The sequence below is a fragment of the Culicoides brevitarsis genome, chromosome 3, assembly GCF_036172545.1.
Source record: "Culicoides brevitarsis isolate CSIRO-B50_1 chromosome 3, AGI_CSIRO_Cbre_v1, whole genome shotgun sequence".
Taxonomy (NCBI): domain Eukaryota; kingdom Metazoa; phylum Arthropoda; class Insecta; order Diptera; family Ceratopogonidae; genus Culicoides; species Culicoides brevitarsis.
Window position 1 is genome coordinate 19,768,430 of NC_087087.1, and position 21,204 is coordinate 19,789,633.

General features: G+C 30.1%; 1 protein-coding gene across 4 annotated transcripts in view; it reads left to right on the forward strand.

The window, feature by feature from the left end:
• The first annotated feature begins 917 nt into the window (after positions 1 to 917).
• Positions 918 to 21,204, forward strand: part of LOC134835953 (segmentation protein cap'n'collar) — a 39,688-nt gene continuing 19,401 nt past the window's right edge. The window contains exons 1-5 of one of the 4 annotated variants that reach the window (XM_063851005.1): positions 918 to 1,222; positions 1,299 to 1,381; positions 2,656 to 2,842; positions 12,811 to 12,960; positions 13,020 to 13,095. In XM_063851005.1, the coding sequence (XP_063707075.1) occupies positions 2,708 to 2,842; positions 12,811 to 12,960; positions 13,020 to 13,095 (361 nt within the window). In that variant the 5' untranslated portion in view covers positions 918 to 1,222; positions 1,299 to 1,381; positions 2,656 to 2,707. Of the gene's footprint in view, positions 1,223 to 1,298; positions 1,382 to 2,655; positions 2,843 to 4,062; positions 4,841 to 4,864; positions 5,859 to 12,810; positions 12,961 to 13,019; positions 13,096 to 21,204 lie in introns of those variants that run through there. The other 3 variants (XM_063851004.1, XM_063851002.1, XM_063851003.1) reach the window with 3 other exon arrangements.

A 21,204-nucleotide genomic window follows, 5' to 3' on the forward strand; every position in this document is an offset into this window, starting at 1 on the left:
TAGAATATTTTGTGAGAACTGATTTGATGATTTTTAAAAATTTTATGCTTGGTTGCTTACTCAAAAAGTAAAAGATTGGAAATTTTGAATTTTTATACGAGATTTGCAAGTTGCAGCGTAGACTAATTTTTCATGTTTTCTAATTTTCCCTTTTCTTCACAATTAAAAGTTTTTGAAAAAAAGCCTTTTTGAACAGAATTTTCTTGAAAATTGAAAATGTTTTAATGTTGCAATCTTGTTTGTAAAATGAAATATATTTTGTGGAAATTTTGAAAGTCTGTTAATATGAATCTAAACAATTTAAGCAAGTAATATAATTTTAAAAATGTTTAAAGGAATTTTTTTGCGAAATTTTTACAGAATGGGCTGACTTAAAAAAAAAATAAAACGATTTTTCTAGAAACATTCTAGAACATTTAAACAGTTTAAAAAATAACATAAAAATTTTCAAAAAATAATTAAAAATTTCCTAAACGTTTGAAAAAATAAGTTATTTCATAATATGTCATAGAACCTATCCCAATGCATGTCAGTTCACGGAAAAAAAACAATACGTGAATGTAAACTCCTGAAAATATGTAGTTTTAATAGACAAATCATAACTACCAGTCGTTTGCATTACTGCAGTCTTATCGTACTCAAACGATAATGTTGATAAGGACAATTCTGATGCGAATACTCCAATAGCCATCGTATTCATGAATTGCGTCAGACACTATTACTAAAACAAACCTGTTGTATATGGACTTAACTCGCACATGCAAAAGCTCTACATGGAACTGATAGTTAATTCAACACATGTGTATTCATTATCAATAATTGTTTGTTGTTGTGTTCAAAAAGGCACTAATACTGACTCAAGCTCCATTCAAGTTTGTACGAAAATCGTGGTTGTGACAACTAACAACAGTTTGAGTAGAACATGCTATTCAGCGACAGAGCTCGTACATTTGCTGATAACTCCAACGAGAAAAGTCTGTTTACGACGTAATATTTACGAAATTTTAAACTATTTTTGACAAAACAAATTAACAGTTGCTCCAAAGTCCTGTTAAAAAGTGATTGAGAAAAGGAGAAGGATTTACAAAAGCAAATCAAGTTACGACGACACGTTCACAGTAAAATAAAAGTGGACATTGGTGCGTGTGAATCAAAACCAAAATACAAAGTAAGGTCTTCTTCGCGACACAATTAAATATATATATTGGATTTTTGTGTAATTGTAAATGTTTAAATCATTGATGAAGTGAAAAAAGTACCTAGTTTACTAAATTACTCATATTGGATTTTCCTGTTAGATTCAACGTTCAGGTGCACCGTTAGATATATTATGCAAACTGCAGGATAATTTTATCCATTCAACGGAAATAACTTAAAAAAGGTAAGTGTCGTCAAAAAGATTTTTTCCATCAAGTTTCAAAAAGAAAATTTACAAATACACCAGAATAATAGTACCTACTAGTGAACTGATAATAATATCTCATATTAATTTTAGCGGCTTTTTCATGCAATGTTCAGTTGTAAAAAAAATATTAAGAAAAAGTAAACTGCGAAAGTTCTACTTTTTTTATCGACATCAACTTAAAATTAGTTTTTTTTTATTTTTGTTTTACTAATTTTTGTTTAATTGTTTACTTTATATTGAATATAAAACTGTTCAATTATAAATTTAAATATAAGGTATTTGAGTTTGTATGATGAGGGCAAAGGTCTAAATGGAAAGAGTTGGGACTTGTCATAAAAAAACCGGCAAAAAAAATTCTAAAATAATTTCACAATATACTCAATTTCGATTATTTTAGTTCGAATCTCTCGCTTGATATACCTTCATTTCGTGTAGAAGTTTCTTTGTGTTATTGAAAAATAAAATCACACACATTTGAGAGATCCTCTATATTTATATGATTCATTATTTACCATAGTCTTGATTATTAGTTGTTTTTAAATCAAAGTTATGGCTAGTTGGATCGCGTGTGACAAAATGTATCTTGTATGAATTTTTTGTACGTTACTTGCTCTTTGAATCCGGAATATTTTTTTACTACAGGCAAAAATGACACTTTACTTTTTAAATTTGATTCTAATTTCATAGAAGTTCTTTATAAATATTTTATTTACTACACATTTATTTTCTGCCATTTTCGATTATTCTATTATTTTCTACCCTTCTTGCCCTCTTTGGACTAGTTTGAACCATTTCGTACAATGGGGCTTTGTTTTTAATTCATAAATGAGTAAAATTGGCAAAATAGCTTAAAATTTGGATGTTTTCAAAAGTACGATTAAATACAAATAAGACACATTGCATTTTATTAACAGTAAGTAAACGCAAAAGAAATGGTGATTGACCGCGATTTCCTAGAATAGAATCAATTCTATATATAGAAATTTATTCTGTGTTGTCGTTAAATATTATGTCTCAAGGTCACCGAGTAACAATATGATTCATATCCATTGCTCCATAATTTCCCAAGCTTCATCTCTGTTTGCGATTCCAAATGAAGAATTTGTGGCCAAAAATGTATTATTTACAAGAAAACCAGTTTTTGATCATTTCTTCTTCTTTATGTTTAAAAAATACTAAAGTTGTGACGCAAATAGGTGCAAAAAAAAAAGAACGCAAACAATAATATTTTACTACTCTTTTACTTTCAGCAACATCGACAACTGTTCCTATTGGACTGGAGAAGAAAAAAAAACATTTATCATGATAATTGATAAAATTGCGGATGATCTTGGTATGCAAACGCTGCCTCAAATGCTCAATCTTGAACCTGAGATGTCACCAATTAGACAACAGACAACTCCACCACCCACACCGAGTGCAAAACCAAAATTAACGGTAAGTAAAAATAATGCAAACGTATAAATCAATGAAAGTGATGTGAACTGTTTCTCACACATGCTACTAAAAATTATTATGATTGATGATCGTTTTCACCTAGAATCGCTTGTTCTTATTTTTGCGTGTTTTTATTTTGTTTTTTTTTTGAGAAAAAGGTCGTTGAAAGTGCAACATCTGCAGTCTATTTAAAAAGAAAATTATTTCGAATAAGAAATATATCTAGGGAAAAACATCCGTTGAGCATTCATTCATTAGTTCAAAAAGTAAATGAACTTTCGTATTATTTTTCAATGACTTATTTAACAGCCGTCATACCTAATTTGGATGAATTGCAACTCAATATAAGAAGGTAAAAAAAGTAATTATTTAAGGAATCGTCTGCTCTTTTAACAAATCAGTAAAAAATAAACTAAGGCGAATACAATATTCCTGAATTTTTCAAGTTTCAGAGACCTTCGAGTATCTTTCTGAAATATATTTATTTTTTTGTTTTGGTTTGCAATCTAACATGTGTATAAAAAACATATCTTTATTCAAAAAATCAGAATTCAAAAAATATTTTTATCAATCAAATAATAATGTTAAGTTGGTTACTTGTCTCTCAATAAGTGAAGAAAAAAATTTTTTTTTTGCATTTTATTATTTTTTCTTTGACTTTAGTATTAACTAAAAACTTTGCTTTCTATTTGATTTAATTAAATATTTTTTGGACATCGAACAATGGTTGTGTTTATAAATTCGCTTGAATGATTATTGTTTGTTTTGCAAGGATTGTAAAACTGACAAAAAGACGTGAAAGAAGAAATGCTCTTTACGTCAAAAATTGAGCTTGGGTGCTAAAAAGCTTTTTTGAATTATGAAACTTGGGATTGGAAGAAACTGATGCGATGATTGATTGTCAAAAGTTCTGAAAAGTGTTCTTGTTGCCCATACTTTGGACGTTTTGTATTCTTCATTTATTTTTTAATTTATACTAATTCAGTGAATTTATTTTTACTGATATAGTCTATAGTCTAGGTAGAACCTAATAAAAATGAGTATTTTAAATTTAAAATCTAAGTCCTACAAACCACCAGTCGCAACACAATTAAAATCGCCAAATCTACATCAAAGAGTTTACCTGCATGCCAATTCAAGTTGAGACGAATGAAAGTGATGATCCCCGTACGTGTCGTACAGATGTAGATGTACAATGACAGTTCTCAGTGAATCAGCTAACGAAACGGTTGTCGTCTGACGAAATTCTGCAGTTTTCATCGAAACTTTGCGAAATTAGTACGGAAAATTCGTGGAATAATAAAGAAAAATATTTGGAAGACACCCGAGATCAGTATTCAAGAACAACGATTGCGCAAAATAACTTTATATCGGCACGAATGCAAATAACAACTTTCCAGAAAAAGTGACGTTTATATAAATATCTACCAGTTGTACATAATAAATACATAAAATAGTTCTAAATTGCACCTTCCCGAGTAAATAGAAGGTCATTCACCTCGTGCAACCAGAGTCAAATTTAATTTTTGATCCTTGAAACTGCCTGAACTCAGGTCTTAGAATTAGATTTTGGTCGAACAAAAACACCGTCATCGCAGTTAATTGCGTAAATAGACAAAGAAAACAACAACAACACAACGACAGTAGCGTTTTGAGTGGAAACTGCATTCAAGTGGAAATTGTTGTGCGTTAGGAAGACTGTTGATAATAAAGGAAAATGCGTCGTAATAAACGGTAGAAGATGTTGGGCCACGCTATCTGTTGCAAGGTGCGTTGCCCTATGACTAGAAAAGCAACATAAGATTTGAAATTCATAAAAAAATAATTAATAAATAAAAAGGACTATAAATATTACAGAAAATCAAAAAAAAAGTGATACTAAAAGACTGAAATAAGAGCGGAAAAGTATTAGCATATGTTTTATTGCTCAAAAGAAACTTGTCTGAACAAGTATTGCAATACGTGAATTGAAGTGTTCTTATTGAATTAAGAAAAGAGGTAAAGTATATACATTTGGAAGAGGAAAAAGCAATCTGTTATTTACAAGGCTCCAGTCCGAATGTGTATACTTATTAATTTCTCTTCCTACATTTTAGACAAATATCAATACAACAACGTTTGAAATACAAAAAAAAACAAAGAAAACAAGTAAAAACAAAACAACAAAATGATCTCAACAAAAAAATTCTACGCGGATCACTTATTGAAACTCGTGCTGGCACTTAGTCTCCTCCGTACCGATCCGGAAAATTATTTGGAATGGGGACTGGAAAATCGTCTCGCCAGCACCGTTGGCGGCTGGCAATTGGAGCTACGTGCTGCCCCCCTGACTGATTACCCCTATGCAAATCGCAAGGCTGTGATGCCCCTCATCGAAGACTTAGCTAGATATCAAGACTACAGTAATAGTAATAGTCACATACAAGCGTACTTATTCACACATTCGTCGCATGTTCCCAGCGGCTTGGCACCGGAACCGAATGCCTCCGAGAACCAAACATCCGTGACAATTTCCGAGGCTGCGCGTGCCAATGCGACAATTCCACAGGCACCCGTGGAACCGTCGACCTTTCAACTTGGCGAAGTAAATCCGGAAGAGTTGTTCCTCAATGTGGACATTTTTCAGGAGGCAGCGTCCATTTTGGAGCAGAATCTGGCCGATTTGAATGAGTACGGTGAAGCGGCGTCTGCCTCTCACATTTATCAGAACCTCAAGGACCAAAACGATCCGAGTGATGCCTCATTTTTTGATATTTTCAAGTGTGAGCGTCCCGATTCCGAATGCGCGGATTTCGGGAGCTTCACAGCGCCAGCACCGGATGACGATGAAGGCGATGATTTGGGAGGCATTATCGAGTGGGACGAGTATTTGGGGAAAAAGGAAGCAATTGATGAAAGTGCAGTAGCTGTAAAGAAACAATCCGAGAAACATGCTCAAGAAAGATCAACAGATGCGGAAAATTCTCTGGAATCTGTTCGGATGCATGATCCAGTAACAGCAGAACTAACGCAAGAGGTGAGTTGTATTACTTTTACTAAATGTCTGGTATTTTTATAAGCAAATTAGATTGAACAAAGAAACGCTATACACAAAAAAATATTTATATATGAATAATAATTAATAAATGTACATCGATCACTTTAATCGGCATACAACAAAAGTTGAGCAAATTTACGATGAATGCACTACTAGCGCGAATTTAAATTTAAACTCAGATCTATTTTTATAAAATTAAATAAATTATCCACACAAGCGTGTGTGTCGAGAAAACGCATTTTTCGAATGCAAGATAAAGATAAAATTTTCTGTTACTAAAATTACGATCACATTGTTGGATCAATATAAAACAAAAGCATTTTGACAATCAATTCAAAGGTAGTCTCAATCATGAGTGTGTCTGTGTTTACTAATACCGAGTAAATAAAGTTTAAATAGGACACATTGTCGCGTTCATGTAGCTCGATAAACAGATGCAAGTTTTTTTTTTCAATTAAATATTTTTTAAATAAATAAATAAACAATGTTATTCATAAATAAAAAACAACAAAATTGGAAATAAATTATAAGCGACCGGTATTTAGTTAGTTTTAGCACGACGATTTAGACCTATTGCTTAATGGTCTACTGCTCAAGACGATATTTTATGTTCCCATGTTGACACTTTTCATCACAGAAAAAGTAATTTTTGTTTGACATGCTCGATGAATCAATGAATAATTAATAATAATTCAAGTTCTACTAAATGTTATGTAGCCTTGGATAGTTTAAATTGCTAATATTATACACTTTGAGACTTTTATTAATAGTTCGTTCGTTGATTTTTTTTTATTTATTTAACTCAACTTAGAGTTTCACCTTATTATTTTGATAACCAGGGACATAAAAAATGTGTTTGATATTAATCTAATATTTATTTTAAAAAATTTCACTCTATTTAACTCAACTGAATTTAAACTATAAAAGTATTTGTTTGTATTTTTTCTTCCCTGGTGATAAATTTGCTCAATATAATTTACCGGCATTTCACCTTCTTATCAGTTTTTACAAACATCGAGTTAACGCACAAGAACATAAGTGATTCACTTCATGTCTTCATGCACCATAATTTATATATTTAAAAAATTCAATGTTGTTTCGCTACTTGAACTTGCATTCATTACTTCAATACATTAAAAAAAAAAAAATACCAACGAATTTTCCAACCATATGGTTTTATTTACCTTTGCAGTTTGATGCCCATTTATGAGCATGAAATGAATCGGATATGAAAGATTTTTTGCATAGGTACGCGAGTATTTAACGTGCTCCTGCAAAAGAAAAAAAATACTGAGCATTCATAAAAAGATACGCACTTGAAAAAACATCAGGTTTTTGCTCTTATGGGTTTTTATTGCCAAATTATACTGTTTTTCGAATATTTCTTTGTTTATCATTTTGTAAATTGCGTTTTTGAATGAAATCTCTTACAAATATTTACAACAAGAAAGTTACGTATCGCATGAATAATAATTATATTTTTGTTCGCTGGCTGATTTCTTTTTATCACTCTTACAACATTTCTTAATTTCTCTGTTGTGGACACAGAAATTGCCGAAAACCATTCAGCGACTTGATAAAAAAAGGATTTTTATGATTTCTCTTGTTTCTTTGTTTTCTTTAAAACAATAAATTCACATTTTTTTGTAGTGCGTTACGCGAAAAAAAAAATTTCATGATTACCTAGTATCTCGTCTAAAATACTGTATAACGGGTTTTGTTTTTGGCAATGTAAAAGTTTCACGTGTCCGCGACGAAATTTCACCTACGCTCTGTGGACACAAAGAAAAAAAATTACTTTGATGTGTTTGACCTCTTTGTTTCAATTTTATTTGCATATTTAGAAAGAATTTTGACAAATGTTTGCAAAAATTCTCTTGCGATCGTAAGTTGTCACCTTGTCACCTCTCGTGCATTTTCCAAGGATGACATCAAATTTAATTAAGTTATTTGTTGTCTCTTTACGACAACGACACGATTGAGACGTTCCATTTTGGAAAGATTCAAGGCATTTGAAAAACGTACGATCTTCGCATCTGTGTGGGTTGCATTTCTCGCATTTATCCTGAAAACCTAATTGAATCCAGTCCAAATAAAATAAAACACACTTACATTTGCGACAACAAAGGTCATAAATGCACATATCGCGTTTGTCGCTTTTCAAATAAATTTCGCATCAAGTTATTATTATTGTTATTAGGTTTTGTACATAAAAGGAACACGATAAATAAAAGTTGTTAATGCTGACCAGTGAGCGATAATTTGTGGCTTTCCGTAGTAATACTAAATACTGTGGTATAACTTCTGTATGTTCATGAGATCGTAATTTAAATTTACGTCAGAATAACTTGCTTGTTGATTAAAAATTTTCTTAGCTGTTCATTGAAAGTATGTTATTTGCGACACATTTACTCTTTGAAAGACATCAAGTTCAAGGCCATTTCTCTGGCATTGAAGGCACTCAGACGAACATATTTTCCAATAATAAACATTTCTAGAATGTTTGTGCCTTTTTTGTACCAAGTTCACTCACTTGGTTCACGCAAAAATCGCTCAAACAAGCAAAATTTGCTTGAGTAACACAAAAAGTGAATCATTGACCTCTTCTCGTACACTGCTGAGTGTGTGGATAATTCTTCTTCTCAAGCATTTCGCGGTGAGAGACTTGTTTTATTTTAAATCGTACACAATACACATGTCTATTAATATTGATGAGTGTTGTTTGTATACAAAGTCTACGTTTATGTCTATTTCGTTCTTCATTCTTTTTTGGGTTTGCCAAAAATATATTTTTTTTTGGTTTAAGTAAATAATGTCATTGATTTCATTGCTACTAAAACGCATTAAATTGTAGTGTAATGACACATCGAACAATTAATCACGTTAAGAAATTTTTTTAAATGTGAGGTACCGATTGTACTTTTGATTGCGTTGATTTAATAAAACATAACACTACTTAGTCATCGATAAGATTTGGTGATTTTAAGATTTTATAGCTTTCAACATTCAACTGAGCTTTCTGTGTCAGATCAGATTTGTAGGGTGGACTTTGGCAGCGATGCCCGGTACTTACATACTCCAAAATACCTTATTGTGTATTCCTTTCTGATTTCTGATGAAAATAATTTTTAACTACGATCGTGCTTAAAATTTACGTAGGCCCTTTGGGACCTTCCCGGAGACCTAAGAGAATATTGAGGGCGTCTTCTTTGGATGACTGGTTAGAAGTTAAGATTTACTGAGGAAAATTACGATTTCACAGAAAAAAGTACAATAGGACTCCTCGTGAAACCGCGGTGCAAGCCGTTATCATCTCCGTTATCAAATACCAGTTGTTGCAAGCCAGAAAATCGCCAAACCTGCTAATTCAAGATGTATGACAGTTGGATTTCCCACCGATAGATGGCGCAAAACATTGCGTGAGACGAATGAAAGTGATGATGGTACCTCATTGATGGAACATTAACGGCTCCAAAAATATTCTATGTGCCTTCAATTAAATTTAAATCAAACATTTGAGAGGACTAAACCATTTTCAGCAAAAATCTCAGAAATTATGTAAAATCTATTAATTAATCAAATAGTCGAAGTAGATACAATGCACCGATTCTTTCTAATTTTTTCAGTGTGAGCCCAATAATTTTACTAGTCCTTATTTATTTAATAACAAATAGAAGAATAAGAAAACTACCACTAAAATCAATCAAAATATACGTAAATCATTAATATTCGATTAAAAAGAAAGTCGTTCATTAATCATTATCGATCATCGAATGCAGATCATTAATCTTAGAGAAAGACTTTCTTGAAGAAAAGCATTCAGCATAATTTTTTCAACAAAATGATAACTAAAATAACAATTTCGCTAAACTTTTTAACTCTAATCCTGGTTACAGCTAATAGATTTGGAACCTTCTGGGAGATATGAGCGAATTCTGAGGGCTTTTGCTTGAGATACACATCTTAAGCAAACGAAGATATATTACAATTCGAAGGTATTCCCACCGATACAACCAAATAGACAATACTGTAGTTAAGCTAAATCCTACTATCGACGTCTACTGAAGAAGCTTTCGACTCTAGTGTACTCTGTATTTTCGAACACAAACCAACTTCGTTTCCCCTTCAAATGCTTTTTGTATCGCATCTCACGAGTTTTATGCCGGTTATATTTGTCCATCCGTCTTTCCATCTAAAAAATTATATTAATATTTAGATAAATATTATTTTAGGTTTTCTTTCTTCTTTTTCCTTGCTTTATTGATCAATAGTTCGAACTACATAAAATTGATTTATTTTTTCATTTAAAGTTAAAAATATTGACAATTAGGTCAGTAAAAGTAAAATATTGATAAAACGTTATTGTTTCAAAAAAAAAAAAAAAATTTTTTTAAAGAAAAAATAAAAATTTTCACCAACTTAAAAAAATTTGCTGAAATGCATTCAAGTTTTTTTAAAAACATTATTATAAAAGCTTTTATATCTCGTTGTTTACCATCTCCACAAAAAAGTTGAAATACAAATATACCATTCGTTGATTCAACACTAAAACACATGCGTCGTGTTTGAAAGGGAGGAGCTTCAAAAAGCTGGTAGAATTGATTGCTTTTTTTCATTTTATTATTAATGCTATTCGTTTCATGGGTACACGTCATATATTGTTAAGAAGATTAATATCCAAGTTGTTCTGAAATTTAATATGTTTCATTGTACAGCGTTGTACAGCACAAAATTTCAATGGCTGTCCTCTCCTATGTACCAAGAACGTTTGACGATGTTTTTATATAAATATACATATCGTGAGCTTTATCTAGATATTTTTCCTACGCGTGTTTCATACAATCGAGCTCTTTTATATTAGAAATGCGCGTTTCAATAAAATAAATGATATTTTATGAAAAAATATTATAATTCTCCCAAAGCCAACCATATCAATTACAATTACTTTACATTCGAATTATATTTATTTATTCGTATATTTTTTTACACATTCCTATTTTTTTTTGAGTTATTTTAGATGTTTGCTTAAGATATACGATACACGCGCTAGCCCACCTCATAGAAAAAAATGGTTGGGCTCATGTAATTATTTAAAGCGATAAATTATGAGGGAAATCTTTAGAGAAAACATTTAAATCTTAAGGTCACACAAGAATTAAAATGAAAAAATGTTACTAAATAAATATTAGATAATCATCGAAAAATCTTTCCATTTTTCATTTCAAGTTTTATTCAAGTCAGCCAACCAACAGCGTCATAATCTGATGTGAATTTAATTTTGGGCTTAATTTCAGCTAATCGGATGTTCATTTTTACACAATTAATTGAATAAATTATTATAACATTTATGTGTACAAAAAATCTTTGGCTGGAAACATTTTTACTAATAATAATTGTGTATAATAAAAAAAAATGAATATAAAGTCTAATTGTTGGTTTAATCTCTGTTTATGGTAATTTTTGAGCATTTTTATATACAAACGATGATTTTCATGATTTTTTTGTGATTAGTTGCTCACTGCGTGCCTATGTTTTGTACTTATGCTCTACATTTCTCTTTCATTTTTTTTTTGAACAAACAAAATATAATTTCCACAACAATGAAGTATATAATTTTTTCAACTAGAAAAATGTAACTGAGCCATGATGTAGTAGTATTATTTATGAATTAGGCAGCCATTACAGCAATTTTGAATTGCGTTGGAAGCAAAGGTCACTGAAATAGTGCGATAAATACGCAAAGATAGTAAACTCACGTATGTTAGATAAGGTTTAAAAGAAAAATAATAAATGATTGATATTTCCTGGTCGAAAAACGTATAGCCTCCTAATCTATTTACCCGATTGTTTGCACTGAAATATTGATGAATGGCTGTCCAGACAAGTTGTCTATACATAAAATGTATAAATTGTGCGTAAAGATTATATATTTTGGGCAAATCATGCTTCATTTATAAAAATAACTAAATTTGTAAGCCTGATAAATAGCAAACTGATAATAAAAATGATGCAATAACTGGCGCCTCTTGTTTTTCACATGACATTTCATCATATTATTAAATTAATGTGCCAGATAAACGAGGAAATCACGTGAAATCTTTTCTGAAAATCTTCCATATTATTTTTATTAAAAGAAAAATAGACAAATAAACATCTTTTCCAAGTATTGTGATGCACTTCAGGTATCAACACTTGTCAGAGGTCGCGTGTTTGGACTTCTAGAAAAACGTGAGAGATCTGATAACTTATGAGTTTGTCAATTCTTTAAATGATTCTTATCTGTAAGTCAATAAAAATAAACTCATAGAGGTTGTGGATTATTTTCTAGACAAATTTTGCTGGTTTCGGCCAGAATTTTCGCTGCCGTAAATTATTTGACAGGCTTATCTCTTTATTTGTGGTTGTACGTCATCCGATATTTGAGTCGAAATTCGTCAAATTTTCTAGATATACACACGAAATATTATCAAATGATAGAGAACATCACATGTGTGAGTACATTTTTTATCTTTGTCAAAAAAAAAAGATAATTATCTCAAAATAAACAGCAATCAGTCGCGATAACAGGTTGTTATCAAATCAAATATAGACGATAAGAGCAATTTGCTCGTTCCATTGCTTTATTCATATTTGTCGTGCTTCAACCAGCAACTAAAAATCATTCAAAAAAAAAACGTATTTGTAGAAAGGGAATTTTTCAAGATTAGTAGCCGACCAGATTTTCGTCTCCAGAAATATGATACAATGTATTGCCCACAAAGGATATTGGGTTCCATAAATAATGGAGTAGAATCGAGTTTTATGAAAGACCTAAAGATTAAAAATTTTTTGAGCGTATGTAATTTATATCAACATGAAGAGAAACAGTCACACGTTTTATATCTTCACTTCGAACGTAATTTGATTTAATTTTTTTTATTTTATTCTATAGGAAATGGATTTGATTAAAATTTTGGCAACGCAAGATATTGATATGGGATTCATTCCTCCTTTAACGGAAGTTGAGCAATCACAAAAGGAGATAGATGAGAAAGAAAATGCGGAAAAACTAAAAGTTTTGCTAGATATCAATGATGAAAAGGTACGTAAAACTACTAAAACTGTTCAAAACTAACAAATATGCCTTAAATATATTTACAGAACGAAAAGTACACAAAAGACGACGAACCTGAGGATGATTTGGGGGACATTCAGTACACCATTGATCTTGAAACAGGTTAGTGTCACTTTTTATCTCACTTTTTTTCGAAGCCTTATCAAATTGTCACTCAGTAATTATCTCAAATGTCATACTAATACTAGCAAGATACCTAGTTAAAATATTCTAGTTACTAAAATGGTTTTTATTTAAGCAAGATGGATAAAAATTTTTGTTTTTTATGAAAGTTTCACAAAGTTTCCCTAAATGTTCTCAATTGCAAACTCGTAAAAGATTTATTCTAGTGTACATAATAAAATATTATCAACACGCACGCACCACAAGCGAAAATTACAACGTATTGTATACAAAAGAAAATTAAATGAAAAGATCTAGATTCGATATTCTATGCAGCAGCGGTTCTAGGCACCAACATACAATCGAGAGACCGTACTAGATGAAAAATGAAGAAAGCGTTACTTGCATTTATTATTATTATTTTATTTTGTACGCATTTATAAATATCTCCTATGAAAACGACGAAGAAAGCTAAAACGAGAAAAGAATATCTTTTTTGGTTGGTAAAACAAATGATTATAATTTTTTTTAAGGTTCCAAAGGTTTTTTTCGATCCCAAAGGGTTTGTTGTGTAAATCCTGTTTAATATATATATTTTTTTAAATTTGATGAAAGGTGACCTGAATTCATAATTACAACTGTAAATAATCATTGAGTCAAGACACAGGCGTACCAACACCTTATAATTTACCACTTGAGACAACGACTGAAAAAAATGGCTACACATAAAAATTAAGAGTCTTTTGTTCACTGAGGATACATACAAGGGATACGCATAGGATTGTTGCTTTAAAGGCCAAGTTGTATCCGACTTTAGTTTACATTCGTTTTTATATCAATCAGAAAGTTTACCCGTCCTTTATCGGAATAATAATTTTACACTGAAATCATACGTCTGTCCAATTGTTCGGATATCTCAAAGCCGACATCATCAGTAGAACGTGAAACGAAGACAGTTGAGATGTAAGAAGTACAAACGAAGAAAATGAAAGAGACGAAATAATGAGCGTTGAACGAATTCTTTTGTGTGCCGTAGTGAATGCGTTTCTTCTTTTATTTTTTTCAACAGGCGCATAATATCAGTACTCCATAATTTTATGTATTTGTGATGAAGAACGTGAACAAATCAAGGAAAAAAATCAGAAGAGGGATTATAAAAATAATTGTGTAGAAAAATATTTTTTCAAGTTTGAACATCTTTATGGCAGTGCTTGACTCCAACTTACCGCACTGACAAATGAAAGATGGCTTCTTTTTCGCATCACATAATGAAAACTGAAAATTACAACCGTGAAGCAAATAATAATATCAGGGAAGTTGTTTAACGTTAATTAAATGTCCTAAATTTTATAAAAGATCATTTTTCAAGTAGCAGTCGAGTGACTCCATGTTACCTGTAATACAATAGAGAAAGGAAGAACTAATATAATAATATAGATCAGTTGAGCATACAAATGATACTTTGGAAAAACAATGATGACTAGTCATGATTCCGATACTTTTTTATATCACCAAATCGTGTTCGCACATAAAAAATTGCTTTGATGTGAGATATAAATAAGCTGTGTCATAAGTATATGATGTATTTCCTATTTTTTCGAGATTCCCGCGTGTTTTCAAATCTTTTCACATAACTATGAGATTTAGTTCGACTGATAATAATTTTTTGAGTTTTTTGATCATTTTCCTCCTAGAATTTTGAAAAAATCGTAACCGTTGTCGGAAAATAAAATTTCAAAGTTTAGAAATTTGATGGCATTTTTAAGGTACATTCACTTAAAAAATCATTCACACTTAAAAAATGAACAAATAATAGAAAATTAAATTTTCATAAAAAAAAAAATAGAAATTCCAATCAAGTCTCAAGTTCTGATAGAAAAGTGAAAAAATAAAAGTTAAATTTGTTAGTTATAATAATTACTTATCACGGAAAAAATTCTTCCATCCGAGAAAACAACTGCCTAACGTTTTTCTTTAGGTACATGTCATTTTTTACGAGATTTGTCATTGATTGATGAAGAGGGACCGAGCACGCGCTTTTCTTCTTCATATCTCTCTAGCATTCAATTTCTATTGGTTGTCATCGTGAAATGGAAATCCTTGACAAGTTTTCTCCGGCAGCAAATTATTAATGAAGCGATCAGTTCAGAGAAAAAATAAAAATATAATTAATTCAAAAACTTTGATTATTGTTCACTCAAAGATACGATTCACTGGATATGCATTATAATTATTGAGGCATTTCCTTCCCGGTAACATAAAATTGCTTAATGCTCATCGACCACTTTATACTTTATAATAATAATGTAATTTGAGTAATGACTGTATTTACTTTGCAAGAAGGTAGTTGGTATCTATAACCGTAAATTAACTTACCAACAACGGAAAACTTTTTATTTTTTCCCCTTTTTCACAAATAATACAGAGTAATAAGGCAGCACATATTTATTTAATTGGTCAAGCTGAAGTCAAATGATTGACTTTCCCTACGTTTATTTTGTGTACTTTTTTTATTATTCAAGAAACCAAATGAGCAATATAATTTTCAGTTTTCCGTTCTCATGAAATAAAGTTACTCCGATTATTATTATAGATTTGTTGATCAATTTCATCATAAATTATTCAGATTCATATTTAGCTATGTCAATAACGACGACAATGCACATCGATATTTGAATTTTTATCACGCAATACTGAAGAATTGAATTTAAAATTAGCAAAAAAATGAATTGATTCTCAGAATTTTGCATGGAACATCCTCTTCTGTAATTTGACGAGACAAGAAAAAAATTAGAAAATCAAAATAAGTGTCTGTCATGGTCTTTTAACAGCTCCGATATTCGATGGATGCAAGGTACAGCTCTTTGTGCTTCGTTTTTATTATATTTTTATAATAAATATGATTAAAAGATTAATATCAAAAAGTCGTTTTCAACAGCAAATGTGTAACAATATCCTATTGAACACATGTTGAGACTCATGATTGGTTCTCTCTTCGTATTTAAGTTTATAATCATAAATTATTTATATTTATACAGTTGGCAGACAAAGTCACGGTTAACCTGTATGTTTAAATTTTTTATACATTCCTCATATTTTTATTAAGTTTTGTATTTTCCTCAAAGCCGTACCATCCAACTTTTAATTACGTTTATGGCGCTGCATTAAACTTTCTTTAATGAAACGCGTATTTGATTTATTATCGTTCAATATTAATAAAATGAAGTCCTGTAGACAGTTTGAATCGATGTTGATGATAGTCTCCTGCTAGGCATTGAAAGGTGTCTGCATAAAATTATTTTTCAATAAATATTCGATTTTTCGAGCTTTAATATGGTGGATTTTTTTTGGGGTGTTTTTTTATTTTCATGTATACGAACTTAAATTATGTAAAAACATTATTTGTTTCGATTTATCGAAAAAAACAATAAGCAACTAAAATGTGTGGCTCCTTAAAACATGTCCAAATTAACGAAACCAAATCGAAGAAAAAATCCAAAATTGCTGTGTCATGATTGATTTTGAAGAAAAAAAATGATAGAAGATTATCGGAATCTATGAACCTCTCCTCTATAAATACTATTTCAAATGTTTTTTTTTTATTACATTTCCATCGTTTTTTGTTAAATTCTGATACACGCGGGATAAACGATTGTTGTGATTACTTCTCTTATTATGATTACTTTTTTATATATACGATTTTTTCGTTTATTAGAAGACATAGACGAAAAAATGTATCAAAGATATATCATTTTTCGTTAAGTTTCTGTCCTGTTCACTATTCCAAATATGTATTGAACCCTAGGGGCTCCAATATCTTGTGTGGGCAATTAAATTTATATACATTTTTTTTGTTTCAATTATCATTAGACAGCGGAATCTAATCATGTTCAAGACATATTTTTGGAGAGCTTGGTTTATTTTTGACGAATTGGGCCACACAACTCAACAGTTTTTTTAAAGGAAAACATTGTAATTAGTGTTTGTCTTAGACTTTTAAATGAAAATTCGAACATGCCTGAAGGTTGTTTTAATGAATGTTACTAACAAAGTTTATCTATGCAATAGATTGTATCCGAGAAAGTCAGCGAGAAAAAAAATTAACTGTGGTATTGTTATAATTATTATTATCAGATCACAGTTATTATTGCTATTATGTGAATGCAATGAACTCGGAGTAACTGGATTTGATGCAAAAATTCTCACATTCCGCTTTCACAAGCTTAAATGAACGACAATGCCATAAAACAATGTAAAAAAAATAGTTGAAACAAAAGCATCTATTTTTCAAATATATCTAAGTTTTTAAATTTTCTTGTAAAAAATTCTCACAAATTCAGTGACGACATTTTGCAAAGCATATAGATTTTTGCAAAATATTCTATAAAGTCGTGAGCCGTGCCTTGTCAATCATTCATTTTTTTTTTTTTTGTTGAACAAAATCAATATTCATAACAAAAATTATTATTAATAAATAAATATTATGCCTTTTATGGGTGGTACAAGGTACATTTGTATTGTATTACATCGAATCATTACCATCGATAACGATCGATACATGTATTGTTTTATTTGTTGTTAAAAATATTGATTGCTTGTCGTTCTCATTTTACAAAAAGCTGTAGTTGAATAACTACAATAAAAGAGTTCAACAGGTTCACATTTTTAATTATATACTTTTCATAGCAAAATATTTTCCAATTAATTTAATTTTATACATTTTACGTTGAAAAACTAAATTTCTAGTGCTTGTTGAGTTGTTGCTATTTTTCGAAAACTAAATACTTGTAAGAAGATGGTCTCTGAATGCATATTTTAGCATAATAAACAATTCGACTGTATTAGAAAATGCAAATATAAGATATTTACACAAAGATTAAGACACTTGTTTGTCTCATCACACTTGACATGTAGAGGAAGTTGTCTATTCAGTTTCTTGCGTGTTTGTATTTATTTATTTGCTTTCATCAACTTTAACAAAGCAAATGGTGTAGTCACAAGTGGTTGCATCTTATTGCATTTGTACTCAAGTATTTCTCCTATTTATTCGAACTCAAAATTTCATGTTACTTTTGAAGAAGTAAAATATGAAAAATCGTCCATGAATTATGCTTAAAATATAAAAGTTGAGAAAAAAAACAATTTATTTTAATCAAAATGCCCGCCTAATATACTTTAATTCACTGAAATGCCGAAACGCAAAATATGGCGTCAATATTACTAATAAATTGAGCAACAATCATTTTTCTTCATTTATTTATTATCCAATGGTGACATTTTTCAATTAATATTCATTTATGATGTAAGAAAGCTCTCCTATTTCGGATTTCAAGTTTGTTACAGTTTCTATTTCAGATGCAGGGCCAAAATCTATTGTAATTTGTATTAACGCACTATACTTATTGACAACATGACCTTAATTAATTTAGTATTTGTTTGTCAAGTTGTGTAAAACATAAATATATTCTTAATATATAGACAAGAATATTGACCTGTTGTGCAATCCTGACAAGAAAAACATTTCCAGTTTAAAAAATTAACAAAATTAATAAATTTTAAAACAAAAGTTCAGTAATTTTATAATAAATGTTTTTATAGAAGTAAAAAATATTTAAATTATAAAATCAAAATGAGGAATCCACAAAAACGGTTTTTTTATTAAAATTTAAAAAAGGAATTTGTAGAATATTTTAACGTTAAATTTTTAAAAATTTATTTTTATTTTATACAATGCAATAATTTGAATATTTAAAGCAATAATTAAAGTATTTCTTGTTATTGTTATTTAGATTAAATTTTTAATAAATGAAAATATAGTTACTCAAGTTTCAAAACTACAATACGAAGTCATGTAAATTTTAAACATTACAAGGCAAGCTTGCATGGATTATAAATTAAGATCAACAATGTTGCAGGTTTATTTTTGTAATGCTAAATTGCATTAATAAAATGCGCAAGAAAATGAGAAATCATACAGTGAAATCATGTTCGTTATACTATTCATTCAAGCAATTTTTCTCAGTTATTTTCAAATTAAGACGATAGTTCAGTAAAGTTATTACTCGATATTTCTATCAAGCGGGTTTGTACATCTCAATCATGTCTCAAATTGAGTTTAAACAGAATAAAAAAAATCTACGGGTATCAATAATGACTTAACAATCATCAAATACATAAAAGAGACATTTTAAGCTCTAACACATGACTTCCTGTAACAATAGAGAATACTGTGAAATATCTACGCCATTACTAAAATACTGTTTTCGGACAAAAGTCATAAATAATTCGTGTATGATATTATGCCTCATGCACGATAAATCCATTCTGGATTGAAAAAAAAGAGAATCGAGCTAAAGGGCGCACCAAACTAGAATAAATTTAATAGTGAATAGAAATCATTATTATTATATGTATAGATGAATACCTTGTGCGCACACATTTTTTTCGATAGAGATGTCGTTTTTATCTGAAAACCCCCTCTGCTACGTAGAAAATATCAATGTGAGCACATGAGAGCGTAAAGAAGGACAATAACTGAAAAATATGCACGTCATTTGAAATATGACTTTTTCCTGTCAAATGCGTGCCTATTGTTGTGTTAACTTAAATAACAATCCGTAGGTATTTGTGTGCTTGAATACAGCATAATTCTATGGCAGAGGGAAATTTATAAGCAAAATGTTCTTTTGCGTGGCTTCCAAGATGGATAAGAAAAACTTTTTGAAGCGTTTGTATTTTACGCTTTCGTTTCTGCGATGCGAAAAAAGTTTAATATTAATTATATTTTATAATAACATATTTTCTTAACTATATACTTGGTCTTAGAATAAGTTTTGATGTACTTGATTAAAAAATTCCAAGCATTCTATAAGAGTTGAAACTCGAATATTGCTTATTTACAGAAAAACTAAAATCCGGCAGACGTTAATTCTAAAATGGGTTTTCTGTTGTTTTTAATTAAAATTCCAAAAAATAAAGTAATAACCAAAGTATACGCCATATTGTGTTTACAAAAACATTTAATAAGATACCGCTGAGCTGAGCTCTTCGTTAATTTTTGTTTCATGCTTTTCTCAGTATCACATTATACACGGAATACACCGTCATAATACGCCAACAAAACAAACTGTGGCAACAACACATGACGCTTATATTTTCATTTCAGAGCTTACAACCAACAATTAATCTTAATTAAAGTGAAGCGCGTTTAATAATACTGTCTGTTGGTTGGTATAAATATTTCACTTGTGTATGTTTGTTCCTTCTCGCCTCAAACCAGCGATACCAACGGATCTGAATAACAAAAAAAAAATAACATCTAATTATAATACGCCAAAGGAGATCAAGACGCGAATACCATGAAAAAAAGAAATCTGAAATTAAAGAACATGGCGGCAAAGCACACAAACAGCGATTTGCAGAAAAATTACCTTCATTTTGTTAAACTTAACTTGAAATGGCATGCATGTTTGAATTGCATTCCATCTGCGAATTTCTATCTACCCACAATAATAATGCAACTCATTTAAATATGATTAATTCAATATCTAATCAAAGCTCGGCACAATACAATTACGAGCAAAAAATTTCTCATGCTATATGAATAAAATGGTTTAATCGTTTTATTAAATGCAATTACCGCTTTGGTATTGTCATTTGAATCGGAAATAATTTTTGCTTGTGATAGCATTCAAGTTGAATTAACACAAATTGAATCAGGTACGAAAATAAAGCTGCAATTTGAAAAAAAAAATATATAAAAAGTTGTCGTTTGAGGAACAACCAACAATGGAACCGCATTTCGATTTACGTGATTAAAACTTGATTTTTAGCGCATTTATTAATAAATATTGAAATTTTATATGAAAAAAATAATATAAAAATATATAAGGTACCTAAAAATAAATAATTTTAAACTATTAGATAAAAAAATTTCAATCCAAGTGAGAAAAAATTTAAAATTACGTCTTAACGCACCGCCACCGTCAATGCCACATTTTTTTTCAAAATGCATTTAAAACCATGCAAAATTACTGGAATAAAAGTAATTATTGTGTGCATTTGCTTGAATCTGTCTGGTTTGCCTGAACTTTTTCACAAACATTTCCT